The 17,921-nt window shown below is 42.1% G+C and overlaps 1 protein-coding gene across 3 annotated transcripts in view; it reads right to left on the reverse strand.

The window, feature by feature from the left end:
• Positions 1–17,921, reverse strand: part of LOC128695390 (G-protein coupled receptor Mth2-like) — a 149,494-nt gene that overhangs the window by 43,139 nt on the left and 88,434 nt on the right. For all 3 annotated transcript variants that reach the window (XM_070084858.1, XM_070084860.1, XM_070084859.1), the window contains exons 7-8: positions 8,638–8,816; positions 898–1,027 (exon numbers count right to left, since the gene is read on the reverse strand). In XM_070084858.1, the coding sequence (XP_069940959.1) occupies positions 898–1,027; positions 8,638–8,816 (309 nt within the window). The remainder of the gene's footprint in view (positions 1–897; positions 1,028–8,637; positions 8,817–17,921) is intronic.

A 17,921-nucleotide genomic window follows, 5' to 3' on the forward strand; every position in this document is an offset into this window, starting at 1 on the left:
CAATCAATTCTGTCATGCTTCTGAAGATCAATGTAAGGTGGAACCCACAGATGTACTCTACTCCACTGTCTACAGTCCTAGCATACCTGTGTCTGGCTTTTGACACAAACATGCCGCAACTGATGCTCCGAGAATTAAGAGCATTTTTTTTTTTTTGGGTTACACAAATCAATTTTACAGGCTAAGAGCTGCTATCTTAGCTCATTTCGAAGCCCAGCCCTACCTACGGTATACTACCATCCCAGAGGATGCGACCCACGACAGTCGACTAACACCCAGGTGTTAGTCGATGCCTAACGCCCAGGTGTTGGTCGACGCCTACCTAACGCCCAGGTGTTGGTCGACGCTTACCTGACGCCCAGGTGTTGGTCGACGCCTATCTGACGCCCAGATGTTGGTCGACGCCTACCTTAACGCCCAGGTGTTGGTCGACGCCTACCTTAACGCCCAGGTGTTGGTCGACGCCTACCTTAACGCCCAGGTGTTGTCGACGCCTACCTTAACGCCCAGGTGTTGTCGACGCCTACCTTAACGCCCAGGTGTTGGTCGACGCCTACCTTAACGCCCAGGTGTTGGTCGACGCCTACCTAACGCCCAGGTGTTGGTCGGTGCCTAATGCCCAGGTGTTGGTCGACGCCTACCTTAATGCCCAGGTGTTGGTCGACGCCTACCTAACACCCAGGTGTTGATCGACACCTAGGTGAACAGGGACAGCAATGAGGGAAACATGCCAAACGTTTCCACCCATGCCAGGGATCGAACACTTAGTATGTGAACTGAGTGTGTTGCCTACTGAGTCACTTTAGATACAGGGACACATTTGAATGTAAGGAGTACAGCAAAGAGTTCAGTCTGAAGGGTAGAAGACTCAAAAGATACAAAACAGTTGTTACTCACTGGAACATCCTGGCTTCTGAACTTTTGTTCAGAGAGCAGAGCTTGTAGGCTGAGGCACAGAATAGCACTACATTGAGGCCTAGCACAACAGAGGTAGGGCCATAGAAGAAGATGATAAGGGCGTCATCACCTGTGGACAGATAAATGTGAGAACGTAACCATAAGTAGGACCAGCTGGCTCATTGTGTTAACAAGTAGTACATGTTATTAACAAGCTATCCTAGGTCTTCAATATGGAAATGAAACAGCCTCGTATTTTGACGCATCTGTGAAAATCAGGCTCACAATAAAAACAAAAATCTAATTTTAGTCGAGGCGCATACGGTTGAGGAAGTAATTATGGGAATGTGGGAGATGGCCAACAGTCGCCCCCGACAGTCATTTTTATTTACCAATTTGATACACTGTATAAAGGGATTGAATAATATATGTTTTCAAACATGGCAAAGCCCATAGTTACGCAAAACATTTCGCAGACTTAAGAGTGGTTGAAATTAAATTATACTCGTATAACCAAAATGGTGAAGGTATCATGAATAAGTACAAATATCATTTAAATAACAAAACTTATTACAACAGCAATAAAGAAGAGGTAGTTAAGTACAATGAAGATGAGAATTACGTACAATAATCACCCAATAAAGGTAACCACCGTCACTGGCTAAGCTGGAAAGGATGGTTCAGTGGTAAGGGTGTAGCGAAAAGGTGATAAAATTGCAGTGCGCGCGCGTCCAAGTTCATTGTACTTGTAGATTATTATTATTATAATCAAGGGGGAAGCGCTAAACCCGGAGGATTATACAGCGCCTGGGGGGGGGGGGGATGTGGAAGGCATTCAGGCTTAATTCGGGGAACTGGAGCACAGATCCAATTCCCTAAATCAAGAGCCCCTCACCAACATCAAGGAACCTTCCTTGAGGGGAATTGTACTTGGAGAGAGAAAGTAATTTGAGGAAGATAGTTTCTTGTATTTTGAAGAAAGTGCTTAGAAGTAAAATGCGCTGTCAGGGATGTTTGTGATATCAACAAGGAATTAGATGGTATGAGAGAATTATTACGTCTTTATTTTATAGCCATATCTTTCTTCCTACTTTAAGTAGCATGGACAGTACTACAACCACACGTTTTCTTATTTAGCAGGTTTGACACAACATTTTGTTGTTACCCTATTATAAAATTTCACTATGAACACAAAAGCTAGCAATGACAACACCACACCCAACACCCCCACAATATCCGTTTATATAAGAGCTACAGCCAAGTCATTCACCCCCAAAGAGAAGTTTCCTTGACGTCGGTAAGAAGCTCTGGAACCAAGGAACTGAACCTGACCTCCCCTTCTTTGAAACGAACCTGATTGCAGCCAATTTCCCCAAGAGCTGTATGACCCCTACAGGTTTAGCGTTCCCCCACTAACATGAATAAATAAGTTATTCATACAACTGCACCACGTCGATCTACTCATTGCCCATGTCATAATGTATTACCACCGATCTCTACATGGTGACAGCTGGAGGGGAGAGGGATTAATATTCATACTCTATTTGCATTTTATAATTATCTGTCAATCTGTTTAAAATCTTATTTTGCCGAACATGACTCAGGTCGATAATTAGGATATTTTTTTTTTTGTAGTCTATATTTTGGGAGGGAGGGAAAGGTATCTTGTTTATCTGGGAAAAGAGGTGAATTCTTTTCACCCAGGTCTTTGTGATAACGTTGACCCGTACTCTGGAGCTTTCGTTCACTTGACAGTGGCCTTCAATTGGCTTAACTGCCCACCCCATAAAAAAATATTAGTGAAATTTTGTTTCAAAAAGTAGGTAGCATTTAACAAAAGTAGGTGATGTGGAATGCCCCTGATTATGCGAAACATTTTGGGCAGATTGTATGTTTTTTTTTTGTTTTGTTTTGTTTTTTTATTCGCCGGTATTCTCCCGGCCCGGGTCTTTTCCAAGTAGTGGTGACCCGGCCTTGGCTCCCTATCTGGGGAGTGTCTCGAGACGTAAGTCTCCCATGGGAGGAGGCACAAGTACCTCCTTGTATGGTTGAAGTTCAAGTTTGAATGCAAAGATTTATGTACGTACTGTATCAATATGAAGGGTAGTACTGCAGAATCGGAATGACAATTTTGGTTACAATTACTGGGGGAAGAAATATATTGGTAACACAAACTGGTTTCAACACTGGACTGGTTTCAAACGGTTTCGTTGTGCACCACCTAGCAGGTTATTAATAGAATATTCAAGAGGTTGCTAGTAGAATTGCAGTAAATCAACCATTCAAATCATTATGAAGCTGTGTGTAGTCTGTGGTCAGTCAAACAAACGGGCTTCCACATGCATAAATTGTCATTTCTGTGGAAATTCGTGTCACGCCCCTTGTGCAGATATCCAAGAACTAGCTACAAGCAGTATTAAAACAGGGAAGTGTTTTTGGGTATGCCCAAATGAGATAAATCTGTGGACTAAAATCACAAGGGTATTAAAAGAGGTCAACATCAAAGCTGCTTTCATAGAAAACCTGGAAGCTTTCTACAACAGATGGGAACATAAAAAGTCCGGGCTGAATGGTACTGCCCTTGATACTGGCCATGTAGTCAGAAACTGTAAGGCTGGAGATGATGTCCTGGTAGTCAGTAAATGGGGGGCTGATAGTGCTGTCCTGGGAGACAGTAATGGGGAAGCTGGAGGTGCTGTCCTGGGAGACAGTAATGGTGAAGCTGGAGGTGCTGTCCTGGGAGACAGTAATGGTGAAGCTGGAGATGCTGTCCTGGGAGACAGTAATGGGGAAGCTGGAGATGCTGTCCTGGGAGACAGTAATGGTGAAGCTGGAGATTTTGTCCAGGTAGTCGGGTATTATACGCAGGAAGGAATACATATGAATGACCTCATAGGGGACAGGAGCCATAGTAGGGAAACAAGTGTAGTCAAAGATAAGATAAAACCAATATTGCAAACTAGAAATACCGCAGGAAATAGCAAACAAGAGGACTCCACTAGCAATAGTGAGGATATATTACCAAAAACAAATGGTGGGAGCTCCATTGTTGGTGCTAGGGAGGATAGAAGTAAGACAGGGAAACATGCACCAACAGGGAATACAGTCACAGAAACCCAAGGCAAACGGAAACCAAGCCTGTGCACATACTATGCACTCGGTATCTGCTGGCATGGGAAATCTGGAAAAACAGATGGGACGTGCAACTATGACCACCCTAGGAAATGCCATGCCCATATGACAACAGGAAAATGCAAACTCCCTTCCTGTAAGCTTTTTCACCCTGAACTGTGTACCTCTTCAGTACAGGAAAGACTGTGCTATAACTTAAATTGCCAGGCATACCATCTAAAGGGGACAAAAAGATACAAAACATCCAGGCCATGGGAAAACCTGGGTAGCCACAGCCACTCAAGAGGGAGAGGTTTTTTAGTGCCAGGAAGGAAAAAAAACTGGCAGGAAATGGCAGAAATCGTACACCAAATCCAGTCATTCCTGGAGTGGAACCACAGTCGATGGCCTCCACTCCAAACCAACAGATACAGATACTAATGCCGGAAAAAAAAATCCCCCCCCAGTACCAACAATACCACCAGTCCGATAACATTCTTCTTTGCAAATATACAGGGTCTAAAGCCAGCAACAAACAACAAAATACCTTTCATCCGTGGACTGCTTGCAGAGGCAAAGGCAATGTTCGCGGCTTTCACTGAGACCCACATAAAGGATCACTTGGACAACGAAATATGGATCCCAGGTTACAACCTATACAGATGTGACAGAGTGAACAGGCAAAAGGGGGGGGTTGGCCTGTACATTGCAGAGTCACCTGTTTGCACAGAACTGCTAAATGCCTCAAATGATGTAGTGGAAGTTTTAGCAGTAAAGGTCGAGAACCAAAACCTAGTCATTGTGATAGTCTACAAGCCTCCGGATGCAACATCCCAGCAATTCCAGGAACAGCTGTTAAAAATTGACCACTGTCTGGAAAACCTTCCAGCTCCTGCACCCAACATCTTGCTCCTGGGGAATTTCAACTTAAGGCACCTAAAATGGAGGAATATAGCAAATAATATTGTTGCAGTAATAACACCAGGAGGCAGCTCTGATGAAAACTCACACTCACGCGAGCTTTTAAATCTCTGCACAAAATTCAATTTAAACCAGCAAATAATAGAGCCTACTAGACTGGAGAATACACTAGACCTCATCTTCACTAACAATGATGATCTGATAAGAAATATCACCATATCAAAAACAATATACTCAGATCACAACATAATTGAGGTTCAGTCATGTATGTGCGGAGCCCCAGACCGACATAATGAGATTAGTCACGAGGGAGCATTCACCAAATTCAACTTCAATAACAAAAACATAAAGTGGGACCAAGTAAACCAAGTCCTAACCGATATAAGCTGGGAAGATATACTAAGCAACACAGACCCCAACTTATGCCTAGAACAGATTAACTCGGTAGCACTCGATGTATGCACAAGGCTTATTCCTCTAAGAAAAAGGAGGAGTAGATGTAAAACAGAAAGAGACAGGCGCTCCCTTTACAGGCGACGGAAAAGAATAACAGAGCGGCTAAAAGAGGTCAATATATCTGAAATGCGTAGGGAGACACTGGTCAGAGAAATAGCAAGCATCGAACTTAAGCTAAAAGAATCCTTTAGGAGTCAGGAATCGCGGGAAGAACTAAAAGCCATAAATGAAATCGAAAGAAACCCAAAGTATTTCTTCTCCTATGCCAAATCAAAATCGAGAACAACGTCCAGTATTGGGCCCCTACTTAAACAAGATGGGTCCTACACAGATGACAACAAGGAAATGAGTGAGCTACTCAAGTCCCAATATGACTCAGTTTTTAGCAAGCCGCTAACCAGACTGAGAGTCGAAGATCAAAATGAATTTTTTATGAGAGAGCCACAAAATTTGATTAACACAAGCCTATCCGATGTTATCCTGACGCCAAATGACTTCGAACAAGCGATAAATGACATGCCCATGCACTCTGCCCCAGGGCCAGACTCATGGAACTCTGTGTTCATCAAGAACTGCAAGAAGCCCCTATCACGAGCCTTTTCCATCCTATGGAGAGGGAGCATGGACACGGGGGTCGTCCCACAGTTACTAAAAACAACAGACATAGCCCCACTCCACAAAGGGGGCAGTAAAGCAACAGCAAAGAACTACAGACCAATAGCACTAACATCCCATATCATAAAAATCTTTGAAAGGGTCCTAAGAAGCAAGATCACCACGCATCTAGAAACCCATCAGTTACACAACCCAGGGCAACATGGGTTTAGAACAGGTCGCTCCTGTCTGTCTCAACTATTGGACCACTACGACAAGGTCCTAAATGCACTAGAAGACAAAAAGAATGCAGATGTAATATATACAGACTTTGCAAAAGCCTTCGACAAGTGTGACCATGGCGTAACAGCGCACAAAATGCGTGCTAAAGGAATAACAGGAAAAGTCGGTCGATGGATCTATAATTTCCTCACTAACAGAACACAGAGAGTAGTCGTCAACAGAGTAAAGTCCGAGGCAGCTACGGTGAAAAGCTCTGTTCCACAAGGCACAGTACTCGCTCCCATCTTGTTCCTCATCCTTATATCCGACATAGACAAGGATGTCAGCCACAGCACCGTGTCTTCCTTTGCAGATGACACCCGAATCTGCATGACAGTGTCTTCCATTGCAGACACTGCAAAGCTCCAGGCAGACATCAACCAAATCTTTCAGTGGGCTGCAGAAAACAATATGAAGTTCAACGATGAGAAATTTCAATTACTCAGATATGGTAAACATGAGGAAATTAAATCTTCATCAGAGTACAAAACAAATTCTGGCCACAAAATAGAGCGAAACACCAACGTCAAAGACCTGGGAGTGATCATGTCGGAGGATCTCACCTTCAAGGACCATAACATTGTATCAATCGCATCTGCTAGAAAAATGACAGGATGGATAATGAGAACCTTCAAAACTAGGGAGGCCAAGCCCATGATGACACTCTTCAGGTCACTTGTTCTATCTAGGCTGGAATATTGCTGCACACTAACAGCACCTTTCAAGGCAGGTGAAATTGCCGACCTAGAAAATGTACAGAGAACTTTCACGGCGCGCATAACGGAGATAAAACACCTCAATTATTGGGAGCGCTTGAGGTTCCTAAACCTGTATTCCCTGGAACGCAGGAGGGAGAGATACATGATTATATACACCTGGAAAATCCTAGAGGGACTAGTACCGAACTTGCACACGAAAATCACCCACTACGAAAGCAAAAGACTTGGCAGACGATGCACCATCCCCCCAATGAAAAGCAGGGGTGTCACTAGCACGTTAAGAGACCATACAATAAGTGTCAGGGGCCCGAGACTGTTCAACTGCCTCCCAGCACACATAAGGGGGATTACCAACAGACCCCTGGCAGTCTTCAAGCTGGCACTGGACAAGCACCTAAAGTCAGTTCCGGATCAGCCGGGCTGTGGCTCGTATGTTGGTTTGCGTGCAGCCAGCAGCAACAGCCTGGTTGATCAGGCTCTGATCCACCAGGAGGCCTGGTCTCAGACCGGGCCGCGGGGGCGTTGACCCCCGGAACTCTCTCCAGGTAAACTCCAGGTAAACAGTAAGTGCAAATAATATTCTTTATCTTGGTCTACTGCTTTGAATACCTTAGTAAAAAAAGTCAGTAAATTCGCAAGGCAAGAACGCCTTTCATAAAACTGTGCCGAGATCCTTTGATCAGATTTTATCCTTCACGGTGGCTTCAAACTGAATGAGGAATTCTTGATTCCATCAGTTTCTGACAGTTGAGGTTAGGCCGAAAACTCTAGAACTGCAGACACATTCATCACCTTCAAAACTACCGTTAGACAACATCATATCTCCCTGATACACCCCGTCAACTAACCACATGAAAACCACCTGGTGGTTCACACTTACAATCACTCACCCATTTGACTATAAGCACAGAAATACGAATCTTAATTTTAAAATAATAAATCCTAACTAGTCATAAGTTTGCCTGTGATACTCCAATACAGAAACTATGTATTGTGCCAAAACAAAAGCATTCACATTGCTAAACTCACAAACTAGTATTTAGGTACTTAGTCATAATACCAACTTACTCCATAATTTATAATGATTTAGAGTTAAGAATTAATGTAAGTCTGCCCGAAATGCCTAGCCATGCTAGATGTCCTAGTGGCCCCCTCTGTAATTAGTATTTTATTACATGTAAACCACACAATAACCAAAATCTGTAAACCCCGCATTGTAATCCTTATAGAGAAGAAACTTGATTGATTGATTGACTGATCTATAATTTTAAGCCCAGGGTCTATCCCCTGCTTTTCCGGTACGATACTAGCTTGTAGTGATCTGTTGAAGAGACTAAATGGTGAAATTCTCATTTCATCTTATCATTACAAAGAAATTATTACACTATTAAAATTCTGCTACTTTAATTCTTCTAAACAGCATCATGTTCCTACACCACATGCGACATTCAAAGCACAGTTGTAGATACTTAAACTGCTAACAGCCACTTGAGAAGATTAGGCCAATATATGCATTCTCAATTACTATTCTGTTTACTTTTTACAGCCTGTTTAGCTGTAAATGTTATTTTTTGTACCCATGGATGGGACATCAGTTGTATATCAACCTGTGGGGACATTACCTAGCACTACATCAGCTAACGAGACAGCGACTCACCTGAGAACCAGCATCTGGCTTGGCCGAAGTTGGGTTTAGGAAGGCCTGACCCGTCGAGCTCTTCAGAGAAGTCCCTGGCGATGGCGAGAGAGGTGAGGAGGAGGGCAAGGCCCCATCCATAGGCTGAGAAAATGGCGAACCACCGGCTCACCCGTCCGTATGACGCGTCGCTCTTCCACCTGCAATGCACTTTGTATAATGAGGAACAAGAAGGGAAAAATGTAACACAGCATTATAAATACATATGTACACTGCCTCGTATAATGCGAGACAAAAATGAACATCTCTTGCTACTTTCTTATCTATTCTGTGATTTGCCTCACCCTTTGTAGACCCATCTGCCCATGATGACACTCTTCAGGTCACTTGTTCTATCTAGGCTGGAATATTGCTGCACTCTAACAGCACCTTTCAAGGCAGGTGAAATTGCCGACCTAGAAAATGTACAGAGAACTTTCACGGCGCGCATAACGGAGATAAAACACCTCAATTACTGGGAGCGCTTGAGGTTTCTAAACCTGTATTCCCTGGAACGCAGGAGGGAGAGATACATGATTATATACACCTGGAAAATCCTAGAGGGACTAGTACCGAACTTGCACACGAAAATCACTCACTACGAAAGCAAAAGACTTGGCAGACGATGTACCATCCCCCCAATGAAAAGCAGGGGTGTCACTAGCACGTTAAGAGACCATACAATAAGTGTCAGGGGCCCGAGACTGTTCAACTGCCTCCCAGCATACATAAGGGGGATTACCAACAGACCCCTGGCAGTCTTCAAGCTGGCACTGGACAAGCACCTAAAGTCAGTTCCTGATCAGCCGGGCTGTGGCTCGTACGTTGGTTTGCGTGCAGCCAGCAGCAACAGCCTGGTTGATCAGGCGCTGATCCACCAGGAGGCCTGGTCACAGACCGGGCCGCGGGGGCGTTGACCCCCGAAACTCTCTCCAGGTAAACTCCAGATACATTCATTCGCAAATATCTAACCACATACATTCACTTTCTCAAAACTCCTTTCACATGATACCCATTCTTTCATTTCCTAGATTCTCTCTTCTTACACTCATCACTTTGCTCTTGTCTGCATTCTCTTTCAACTTTTAAACCTGAATCACTCATAGTTATTGATGACATTTTCTGACCTGTGATAATTCCCGTGTAGCAATATTATTTTTTAAAACCACACTGGCCGTCTCCCACCAAAGTAGAACGACCCGAAGAAAGAAACATTCACCATCATTGCCTTGCCAGAATTTTAATAAGGCTAGGATTAGAGCATGCTTCAATTCATGTACTAGAATGTAAAGAGGAGCTTAGCAAACCCTTGGCTAGTCTTTTCAACATCACTACAAACTGGCATAGTGCCAGACAAGTGGAAAATGGCAAATGTGATACCTATTTACAAAGCAGGTGACAGGTTCATAGCTTCGAACTATAGACCAATAAGCCTTACCTCCATAGTTGGAAAATTTATGGAATCAAGAATTGCCGAGGCAATTCGTATTATTATTATTATTATTATAATCAAGGGGAAGCGCTAAACCCGGAGGATTATACAGCGCCTGGGGGGGGGGATGTGGAAGGCATTCAGGCTTAATTCGGGGAACTGGAGCACAGATCCAATTCCCTAAATCAAGAGCCCCTCACCAACATCAAGGAACCTTCCTTGAGGGGAGGCAATTCGTAGCCATCTTGAATGGCATAAATTGATTAATGAATCTCAGCACAGTTTTATAAAGAGGCGTTCCTGCCTTACGAATTTACTTTTTTCACCAAGGTATTTGAGGAGGTAGATCATGATAATGAATACGATATTGTGTATATGGACTTCAGTAAGGCTTTTGATCGAGTTCCACATCAAAGACTATTGAGGAGAATTAAGGCACACGGAATAGGAGAAATTTTTTCCTGGGTAGAGGCGTGGTTGACAGGCAGCAGAGAGTTTGCATAAATGGGGAGAAATCACAGAGGGGGAGCATCATGAGTGGTATTCCACAGGAGTCAGTGTTGTGCCCTTTGTTGTTCACAATTTATACAAACGACACTGATGAGGGAATAAATAGCGACATAAGCAAGTTTGCTGATGACACCAAAATAGGTCGCCTAATTCATTCTGATAAGGACATAAGAGCACTCCAGGAAGATTTGAAAACTGATGCAGTGGTCGGAGAAGTTGCAGATGCAGTTTGATACAAACAAATGCAAAGTTCTAAACATAGGACAAGAAAATAATTATGCCACATATAAACTAAATAAAGAAGATCTTAATATTACTGATTGCGAAAAGCATTTGGGAGTTCTGGTTAACAGTAATCTAAAACCAAGACACCACTCAAGAGAGGTTCCTTGACACTGGTGAGGGGCTCTTGATCTAGGGAATTGGATCTGTGCTCCAGTTCCCTGAATACCTTTCATTCCCCCTCCCCCACAGGCACTGTATAATCCTACGGGTTTAGCGCTTCCCCGTGATTATAATATAATAAAACGAAGACAATAATGCATAAGTGCTCGCAATAAGGTGAACAGAATCCTTGGCTACATGTCAAGGAGCATAAATAATAATTTACGACGTAAAATTTTGTCTGCGAGTACAGTATACACACGAAAGATAAAAGGATATGTGCAACCTAACATTTTCGGTGATTTTACCAACATTACTATACACAAGAGTTTAGTTGGCATTTAGACTGAGGGGGGGGGGGCTCGTAATAAATGTATTCATCAATCATAAACAATTATTACAAACATTATCGTAATAAACATGTGAATTATTATTTATATTATGTGAGCAAATTACCTGTATGACGTTTATTATATATATATATATATATAACTCGAGATTGTGGCATTAATAGCAACGCTTTTCTTGACGAACGAGGCAAGCGAAAATTTTTGTATGCAATAATTTCGCAAAAATCATTCTGAACCTAAGGAAAAAAATATATTTTATTGTGTTTATTATTAAATTACCGTCAAGTTATCTAAAATATATTCAGTTGGATTAGGCTAAATTAAATTGCGCTTGTTATAATAAGGTTAGGTAAGTTTTCTAAGATTCTTTTGGTACAAAATTATTAATTTTTACATTAACATAAATGAAAAAAATATATCCTTAAACGTATGAGAAAATTATATATATATATATATATATATATATATATATATATATATATATATATATATATATATATATATATATAAATAATAGTCTGCACGATTTTTTTATACAAATTAAATAAATATACCGTGCACTACTGGAGATGATGTTTATAGGTTGCAAACCATTTAGAGCATGTCCAAGGTGAAAAGCCTACAGCAAGATCCTCACAGCTGGAGCACGCGGCGTCACCAGCACTGCGTATATGGTAAAACTATGCAAATCCTTAATTATCATGTTTGTATTCTGAAACAGCCAAAGATGAAATTAGGATCGCCTATCATCTACATAGGCTGTAATGTAGTTATTATGACGATATGTTCTCTCGCCTCTTGGGGCAAAACCTAACAAATTTAGTTGTTCAGGATATTATTTGCCAGTATGGTTTTGCGATTTATAGTGACACTAATCCTGCCAGTTATTATTATAATTGATGGTTAGACACTATCATGGACGGGAATTTTCTACCCATCAACACTGTCGCACAATCTTTATTTATATTATGAAAAACACTTCTATAGTTGCTGCCTTTCTGATCTTCGTCCACAGTGATAAACATATAATATGCTTTGGTCTTACCCTTACAAAAAAAAAAAAAAAAAAAAAAAGCTGCTCCAGGCACTGGTGACGGCTATAATTTAGGTCTTGATTCTGACAAGTTCATTGTTGCTGCTTTAACTAACTTCTTGAGTACCAGACCTGATGAAGGGTTCATAAAAATGTGTTTATTATATATGTTTCGGGTATAAAAAATGCATATTGTTACATTAAATCGCAACCTTAGTGCGTCTTAAACACGCTGTCATATGCATTTATGAAGGTGGTGGCGGTGATGGCAGTGGCGGCGATGGCAGTGGCGGCGGCGATGGCAGTGGCGGCGATGATAGTGGTGGCGATGGTAGTGGCGGCGATGGCAGTGGCGACGAGTAATAGTGTTTAATAAATTTATTTAGGTACAGGTACACATAAGTACAGTTACACAAATTTAGGCGACTGATTATCATACATGGTAATGTGTGTGTGAATAACCTAGGATAAATAACAAAAAAAGGCACAATACCGTGACTGGAACAATACATAAATAACCCGCACATAGAAGAGGAGAGCTTACGACGACGTTTCGGTCCGACTCGGTCCAAGTCGGACCGAAACGTCATCGTAAGCTCCTCTCTTATGTGCAGGTTATTTGTTTAACCTAGGATAACCCCCCAAAAAAATCAAGACGAAGCCACTTATTTCTACTGGGGGTCCTTGTTTAGTGGTGATGATTACTGTAATGGTTCTGGTGGCGAGGATAACGGAAGTGATTGCAGTGATTATTATTATTATTATTATTATAATAAAAAAGAATTGCTAAACCTACAGTGATGACAGTGATAGTGCTGGTGTTAGTTCTAGCGTTGGTGGCAGTGCTGGTGTTAAACAGTGAGGATGATGGTGATAAGTTCCATTGGTAGCGATCATGCAGGTAGCTGTGAATATGATGGAAAAATAGTGGTAATGGTCGCCTTTGTCAGTTTGATGCAGGCTTTATGAGAGAGGGAGGGAGGGAGAATTAGAAATAAATTATATTTGTATATCAATCGTTGTGTAACCGTTATTAAGATTTCAGGAATGATTACATGTAATCCTTTGACCCTCTACTATTTGGCAACATATTTTATTATTATAATCAAGGGGGAAGCGCTAAACCCGGAGGATTATACAGAGCCTGGGGGGGGGGGATGTGGAAGGCATTCAGGCTTAATTCGGGGAACTGGAGCACAGATCCAATTCCCTAAATCAAGAGTCCCTCACCAACATCAAGGAACCTTCCTTGAGGGGTTGTGGCAACAAAATCAGTTATGTTGTTGCACTGACATAACCGTCGCTGGTGTCAGCAGGGAGAGAATGGAGCCAGAAGACTCCTAGCGAGTGCAGCAGCTTCACCAGGAGGCAGTGGCGCCATATCGCCGAGAGGCACTCCAGCAGTGCCAGCGTCCTACAGTGGAGTGTGGTTGGTCATTTCAGTTTGAATGTCTACTTCATGTATCTATTTAATTCAATGCCTACGCAGATGACTATTCCTAACTTTTAATTATATAAAAAGAGATACGTCCTACTGCTTAGAGGCATACGTGTTAAACACTTTTTTTAGCGAATAATAATTACTACTACTCCTAGGTTAATAAAAAAAATGATGACAGGTTATATTTGTTACTGGGGAAAATACCGATGATGATAACGATGGGGATCTCGTGAGTATCATGTAAACTTTAAAGCATTCAACGACTGAAAAACCTTAGGTAAACGAAACAAGTAAAGCAGCTAAAACCGTTACCCTGTTAGGTCGCAGCTCACATTTGTTCGACAGCAGTGATGCCAAAGCAAAAAATAACTGTACTAGGCACACCGCTCTCTTGAATGACTTGGCCTCCCATCCCAACTTGCAACTTCTCGACAAGATGGAGAGGAGCACGCAAGGCAAACTAATCGTGAGCTCTGACCTTGTCTGGTTGGAAATGTTCCTTTAGCAGTGCCTGCCACATTTGACATGTCAAAGTTCATAGTTTATCCTCACATGACTCAGTTTGGGGACAACAGAATACACAAAGCTTTCAGCCATCATTAAATTCACTTTCTAATGACATTTTTTGCATATGCTATTATTCATTCCTCCTCTAACTTACATCTGGAGAATATTTTCCCTTTAAAGTAAGTCGCTATTACCCAATAAATTGTGCATCTTTATATTATTACTAATAAAGCATATGATAAACCCAGTGAGGAGCAGGGGTGCCGTGGGGACAATAAGGGAACACTGTATCAACATCCGGGGACCCAGACTATTCAACATCTTACCAGAAGATATCAAAAACACGGCTGGAACAAGTGTAGAAGCCTTCAAGAGAACACTGGACAAGTATCTTCACCAGGTGCCAGATCAACCAGGCTGTGATGAATATGTGGGGAAGCGGGCCTCCAGCAGCAACAGCCTGGTTGATCAGGCAAGCACCAGACGAACCTGGTCCATGGCCGGGCTGCGAGACTAAATCTTCAAAGGTATGATGCAGCCAGGCTCTTATATGAGCTGAGGTAGTACAACAATTAGTTTGAACACTTTTTGGAACTTTCATCCTTAATTCTTTGCAAACTTTGTGAGAGAGATGCACTGTGGAAGATAAACCTATTTACGTATAATTTTATAATGAAAGCTAACCACTACTAAGGTTATTTAAATATTATTATTATCGTCATGTATATATATGTGCCTGGAGATGTGTACCATAGAGATCAGGTCCGCCATACCTTTCCCGAAGGTCTTCAGGATTCATAAATAACAAAAAGGCACAATACCGTGACTGGAACGATACACAAATAACCCGCACATAAAAGACAGAAGCTTACGACGACGTTTCGGTCCGACTTGGACCATTGACAAAGTCGGACCGAAACGTCGTCGTAAGCTTCTGTCTTTTATGTGCGGGTTATTTGTGTATTGTCTTCAGGATTCGTTAATAACCTCACACTCCAAGTTATACGTGATGAATAAAAAAAAATCCATAGGTTCTCTTCATTCCTTATCAAACTTTGAGCATATGACATACTCCTACACGGCAATCTTGTATGTAAATTGAAGGACCATCAAATACGTATATGTATGCATAATAAATAAATAATATATATATATATATATATATATATATATATATATATATATATATATATATATATATATATATATAAAATATATATATAAAAATATATATATATATATATATATATATATATATATATATATATATATATATATATATATATATTCCGTCTAGCTGCCCTCTCAACTCTTATCTTGTGGGTTCCTTAGAGCTCTGCCCGTCGCCCAGAGTATCTGCTGTCTCCTGACGTCTGGTCCGCCTAGTTCTGCTCCTCAAAGGATCAAGTATCGCCCACAGCAACACCCAGACTTGACGTGTCCAAGATCACGTCATCACCTGCGCGTTAGCTCATGTCCCCTCATTCTTTCTACTCACCTCTTTCGCCACCACATTCTTCCGCTTCACCTTGTTCCTGTTCCTGTTCCTCCTCCGCCACCATCTTATTTCCACTTTTTATCCTATTTATTTACCATCCATATTTTTTCCTTCTCCACACTATTTCTCCTATTAATTTCTCCCCCCCCCCTTCCTCAGTTTACGATTTCTCTATCTAGGTCATATTCCGCCGATGGCCAATGATTCTTCTTGCTTCCTTTATCACCCAACCTCTTATTCTTCCTCTCGTCTCGCCTATCATTATTACCTACATCGTATTTTTTACCTTCTTCCCATGCCCTTCTTTTTATTCCCATGTATCTTATATCTATCCCCTTCTGTTTACTTTTTAAACCAATTCCTTATTTTCTACGATTGTTTGCAATTTACGATACTCTTTTCGTTCAAAATTCACCATCACCTTTTCTCCCATTGCTTCCCAGGTCCTTCATTCATCTTTATTCCTCTTTTCTTTCCCAGCCCCTCCTTTCCTTCCTATGTCCTACAATTCTCTCTACCTATTATTTCTCTAAATCATCCAAACACATGTTCGCCTACTTCAATACTCTTTTCTATTCACTCCGTTGTCCCCTTCCTTGTCCTTCCCTTCATTAACTCCATCTCCTCTTCCTTCTTCACACCCTTCTCTCCTTACCGGTCTCATTCCATCCCTCCTTCATACCCTTCTCTCTCCATCTAGTCAGCTCTTGGGTAGTTTCACCAGCGCCGCCACCACCAGGATCAGTCTTCTCACGTACACCACAACCCGTTTTCCTTACCTGCCCCAGCCACACCTGTTGAAGGTGGTGGTGGCGGCGGCGGTGACGAGACTCGCCCCTCCTTGCTCCTGATGCCACAGCAACCTCCAAGATTTACGATATCTCTACTGCGCTGTCTCTCTCTCTCACACTTTTTCAACCTTGGTAAGGACCCAAATATTAACACACAAACGAAAGGTTCGAACCTACGCTGGCTGCTGCCCCAGCCCTCACCAGGTTACCGTCCATTGTAGTAAACACTGCTAATGCTATGTGTAACAAGGGCGTTTCTACTCTCATCACATGGACTAAGGCACATACGTAAAAAATTTACCTAATAAACAATTATTCTCACTGTGGTCGCGAGTTCATCCAAGGAAGTCGTGGCTGAATGAATCTGAACACTTTAGTCTAATCCTGACAAGGCTGGGGAGATACTGCGCAGGTTCTGCATGGAGAAAGCTTCCAGATTCTAGATTTCGTCACTCAACCAATCACATTATGAACATGGCAAATAAACGATCCCCGTATTTTAGAGGTAGCAGAACAAACTTTTATTAGGACAATGTTTAGAGCCAAACAGCTTGCTCTGATACACTTGTCTTCGTATTCAGTGCTATCAACAGCACACTTTCCAACTAATAAGACTGGATCTTTTAAGCCCACTAAGCACTCCACACGTTTGACATATTGCTTCATGTCACTCAGGTGTCCTGCTTGCTCATTTTTCTCCCAGTACCGATTTGTATAATTATCATTCTTAAGTGTTACACTTCAGTGAATATAGAAATCTTTCAAATGGTATACCAAACTCTTGATTGTTGTGGAGGTTATTTCATGGGTTCGAGTCTTAGTCATGACACTCATGGCTATCTCCCCAGTCTGCATGTTAGCAGCTAATTATAATTCCCCATACTTATATTGCTAACCATGGATGGCTAAAGCTCCCGCTTCACACACGGAGGGACCGGGTTCGATTCCCGGCGGGTGGAAACATTTCGACACGTTTCCTTACACCTGTTGTCCTGTTCACCTAGCAGCAAATAGGTACCTGGGTGTTAGTCGACTGGTGTGGGTCGCATCCTGGGGGACAAGATTGAGGACCCCAATGGAAATAAGTTAGACAGTCCTCGATGACGCACTGACTTTCTTGGGTTATCCTGGGTGGCTAACCCTCCAGGGTTAAAAATCCGAACGAAATCTTATCTTATGCCATCAAATTTCTGGCGTTGCCGGGAACATGACTCACGAAATAGTAATGACACGATTGCTGGTCCAGTGGCTAACGCAACGGTCTGGAGTTTTGAGACTCTGATCGCGGGTTCTATCCCCGCCCGTGGTATGGTTTGTTGC

This window comes from Cherax quadricarinatus, chromosome 14, assembly GCF_038502225.1.
Source record: "Cherax quadricarinatus isolate ZL_2023a chromosome 14, ASM3850222v1, whole genome shotgun sequence".
NCBI classification, from domain to species: Eukaryota; Metazoa; Arthropoda; class Malacostraca; order Decapoda; family Parastacidae; genus Cherax; species Cherax quadricarinatus.